This window comes from Thamnophis sirtalis, unplaced genomic scaffold (genome assembly GCF_051295495.1).
Source record: "Thamnophis sirtalis isolate CommonGarterSnake01/CBP01778 unplaced genomic scaffold, rThaSir2_p1.2 scaffold_8, whole genome shotgun sequence".
Classification (NCBI taxonomy): Eukaryota; Metazoa; Chordata; class Lepidosauria; order Squamata; family Natricidae; genus Thamnophis; species Thamnophis sirtalis.
The window spans coordinates 18,275,174-18,279,612 of record NW_028261388.1 but is presented as its reverse complement, the minus strand read 5'-3'; the positions used below and the strand labels follow the sequence as shown (position 1 = coordinate 18,279,612).

The 4,439-nt window shown below is 40.2% G+C and overlaps 1 protein-coding gene across 1 annotated transcript; it reads left to right on the top strand.

Annotated features, from left to right (window-relative positions):
• Nucleotides 1-1,898: 1,898 nt before the first annotated feature.
• Nucleotides 1,899-4,095, top strand: LOC106552917 (vitelline membrane outer layer protein 1-like). Its single transcript, XM_087722084.1, has 3 exons — nucleotides 1,899-2,518; nucleotides 2,769-2,863; nucleotides 3,486-4,095. The coding sequence occupies exons 1-3, from the start codon at nucleotides 2,348-2,350 to the stop codon at nucleotides 3,775-3,777; spliced, it is 558 nt and encodes a 185-aa protein (XP_087578210.1). The 5' UTR covers nucleotides 1,899-2,347; the 3' UTR covers nucleotides 3,778-4,095.
• Nucleotides 4,096-4,439: the final 344 nt, after the last annotated feature.

Genomic DNA, 4,439 nt, shown 5'->3' with positions numbered 1-4,439 from the left:
CCTCAACTGAGATCAGAATTTCCGTTGCCAAGCAAGGCAATTGCTAAGAGAGCTGCAGCCGATTTTATGAACCTTTTTGCACACGGTTCTTAAGCAGATCACTGTAGTTGTTAAGTGAATCACATTGTTGTTTAAGATGATTAAAGCCCTGGAGCCTAAAGCATATGAAGTAGGGTTGGAGGATTTGCGTTTGGCTAATCTAGAGAAAAGAAGAACTACAAGAGACATGTTAACAGTGTTCCAATATTTGAGGTGTTGCCACAAAGAAGCGGGGGATCTATTTAAAAGGCAGCCGAAGGCAGGACAAGACACAATGAATGTAAACTAATCAAGGAGAGAAGCAACCAGGAATTAAGGGGAAACTTCCTAACAGTGAGGATAATTAATCAGTGAAACAGCTTGTCTTCAGAAATTGTGGGCGCTCCATAACTGGAGATTTTAAAGAAGAGACTGGACAGTCACTTGTCTGAAATGGTATAGGGTCTCCTGCTTGAGCAAGGGGCTGGACTAGAAGATTTCTAAGATCCCTTTTAGCTGATCAGGCATAGCCTCTTTTGACTTATGTCTTAGTTTCAAGAAGAACTAGAGACTAGCATCTTTCAATGATCATGGGGAAATGGGGGGGGGGCTTTGACTTTTTCAGGGAATAAGTGTCATTCTTCCCCCCTACCCTTTACTGACAATCATGGACGCTGTTGTCTCCTTGCAAGTAAGAAAGAATTCTGTTGCCTGCACATTTAATTGAAAGGAAGACTATTCCAGATACCTAAAGAAAATCCATGCAGTTATTGATATAAATGGAGATCAAATATATTTAATGGATTTATAAGCAGTTGTAACAGAAACAATTCCACTTCTCTTCTGTGTGATGTACAGGTAGTCCTTGACTTACAACAGTTCACTTAATGACCATTTGAATTACAAAGGCACTGAAAAAAGTGACATGATCATTTCTCACAGTTATGACCATTGCAACATCACCATGGTCATGTGAGTTACATTCCAGTGCTTGACAACTGACTCACATTTATGACATTTGCTGTGTCCTGGGGTTATGTGATCAACCTTTGCATCAAAGAGGAAACCAGATTCACTTAACAACCGTGTTACTACTTTAACAACTGCAGTGATTTACTTAACAAATGTGGCATTACCCAGTTAAATTGTATCAGGCAAATTACTCTTTCCTTCCTTCCTTCCTTCCTTCCTTCCTTCCTTCCTTCCTTCCTTCCTTCCTTCCTTCCTTCCTTCCTTCCTCCCTCCCTCCCTCCCTCCCTCCCTCCCTCCCTCCTTCCTTCCTTCCTTCCTTCCTTCCTTCCTCATGGCATTTATTATTAATGGTATATTTTATGTTAAATGTGAATTCATTCCTGCAAGCCCCTCTGTTTTTATTGCTTATTCTAAAGTTAGATTCTGTAGATATCTAAAAGTCAACATCAAATCCAAGCTATTCAATTGCAGAGTTTTTGTTCCCTTCAGTGTCTGAAATTGCCACTACATACCATGTAAGGGAGATAAACTACATTGTGTCCATTAATGCATTTTTGGCTTGCAACAAATTATACAAATTATATAAATTGCTTTTCAACACAACTTTCTCAGTATTAGCTCATGAACCCAGATTAATTTTATAGGAATTAAAAGTTTCTGCAAGATTCAGAAACTTATGTATTTGAGTTTTCCATTAACCTGACTTAGAGCCGAGGTGGCGCAGTGGGTAGAGTGCAGTACTGCAGGCCATTTCAGCTGACTGCTAGTTTGGCAGTTCGGCGGTTCAAATCTCACCGGCTCAGGGTTGACTCAGCCTTCCATCCTTCCGAGGTGGGTAAAATGAGGACCCGGATTGTTGTTGGGGGCAATATGCTAGAGAGGGCTGAAAGCCCTATGAAGCGGTATATAAGTCTAACTGCTATTTCTGGTTTCTGAGTATCACCCAGAAATCCTCTAAGCTGTCAATTACAGAGGATGTAATTTCAGTAAGTGGCAAGATTACTTTTTAAAAATTTAGTACTTCATGGGACATTGATGTTTACAGTAAGTGACGTTTTGGTTCGGACTGAGAGGCAGGCAATTCAGTGTAGTGGTTAAGATTGGCATGTACTCGAGTCCTGTTCCAGGAAGAAGACAGAAGAGACAAACGACTTCTGAAATGTTGCCAATGAAAATGGAGAATGTGGTCCAGGAAGTCCCTAAGAATTAAGTCTGATTCAAGTGTAAGAACAATGAATTGTAAATCATGATTTCATGAGGATGGTACTGCAGATACTTATAAAAGAGTCCTGGTTTCTAGGAGGCCACAAATTCTGAAGACATTTCTGTTTCAAGAGGCCAACTGGTTTACTCTTCCATGGATCTCTCTGTCAGCACCGCTCTTCTCCTGACCATCTCCTGCTGCCTGGGGAATACTGAAGCCCGACGTTACAATTATATACTCACTGTACCAAATGGGGGTGCCTGGGGTAACGGGGACTCAAGTGAGTTTTGCCCTGAAGGCTATGCAAATGGCTTCTCCCTAAAGGTAAAAACTTATTTTTCAGATGCTTTTTTATTTCTTTCTGTTTCTTTGAAATTCACTTTTAAGTTTTTCACTTTGTGTTTTAAGAAAGGCCACAGAATGTGTGTTCATGCTTAACATTTTTTTGATTCTATAATCAAAGAGAAGCACCGATTGTCCCATATTGATGGGTAAATGTTGGAAATTCCAAGAACTGAAGGCTGAACAAAACCAAGGGCTGATCTGGAAGTTTATCAGAGTCTTATTTTCCTAGGTAGAACCACCCCAAGGGAAAGGTGACGATACAGGTCTGAATGGAATCCGTTTGTACTGTGACAAAGGCAATACAATTGAGTCTACAGTTGGACCGTGAGTAACCGATTTTCTTGTCCTATATTATTTTCTTGTGAGGAGATGACTGATTGTTAGTGTACCGCTATTAATTTCAGAAGGGGATGCACTGGAAATAAATGAATTAATAAATCTGATTTTCATGCACTGTTGTGCAATGGTCTCTCTGAATTAGCAGCTGAGACATGGTTGGAGACTTGTTTATTCTGGAGAAGTCCCAAAGTAGCTGCTAATATTTTGTGTGCCACAGCAGATGTATCTCCAACCATTGCTCTTTCCTGACATTCATTCATGCCCCAAACACCTCTTTATTGACTCAATGACCCTTGGTGGTGCAGTGATTTGAGTGCTGTACTGCATGCTACTTCTGCTGCCTGCCGGCTGCCTGCAATTTATATTCTTTATTTTCCCCCCCTAAAAGCTTATGTCAGCAGCCACAAGATCCTCTTTCTTTGTTCCCCCCTACAATAGCCCAATGAGTTAAGTTGAAAGTCAATTATAGTCCCAGAGATAATGAATTTTGATATTCAGACATAGAATTCAACTGGTTCCTTTTAGCCATAATGCTTGAGTTTTCAGGCCTGATGACAAGAGCTTAATCAACAAACCAAAGAGATGTGTATCCATCTTTTATTGGCAGGTGGGGAGAATGGACCGCCACCCAGTTCTGCAACTCAGGCTACCTGGTCTCTTTTTCTATGAGAGTGGAAGGCCCTCAAGGAGAAGGTGATGATTTGGCAGCTAACAACATCCAGTTCGCCTGCAGTAATGGTCAAGCCATGATGGGCGAGGGCCTGAGTTGGGGTGATTTTGGCCCATGGAGCCTTCGCTGCCCTTCGACTGGTATATGTGGGATACAAACAAAGGTGCAGGCAAGACAGAGCGAGGATGATGACACAGCACTCAATGATGTACGTTTCTACTGCTGTTAATGGCTGATACATGTTTTGTCACCTAGAAATACGCTTTTGCTATACATTTCCAAAAACTGTTAATTATAGTCTAATATTAACTTGAGGAGAGAGTAAAATGTTTGTGCAAAATGTGGTAGTACAAGGTAATCCTCCCATCCCTCTGTGCATTTTGAAATGGGCTCATATTGGAGAGAAAAAAATGTGGTGGCAGAAACCTCAAGCATTGCAAAGATTGATGATCTCTTCTCTATCATTTTGAATCAAGTCACAGAAGCAAATTGTAATTCTGTATTACTGCTTTCTTGCTTGCAAATAAAATTGTGTTGCATCTTCAAAGTCATTCCTTTTTTTCATTGAGCCACGTTTTGGGCCACGATAATACGTATGTATTTCTTTGGGTTTATTTATTGGTGCATTTCACTTCAGAGAATACAAAGAAAATAAACTATAGGTGGACCAGCACGAGTTAAAAACCAACAAAAATTGATGATATACGTGTTTTTATTAGATGAGCTACAAAAGTTTTCTTCTTAGACAAAGCCTACAAATGATCACCTATCCAAATCACTACTTTTCTGTTCTTGAAATACTTACATAAAAATTTATTGAGATTGATTTGATTTTATTGAGTTTGTATGCCGCCCTATTCCCGAGAGACTCAGGGCGGCTCACAATAAAAA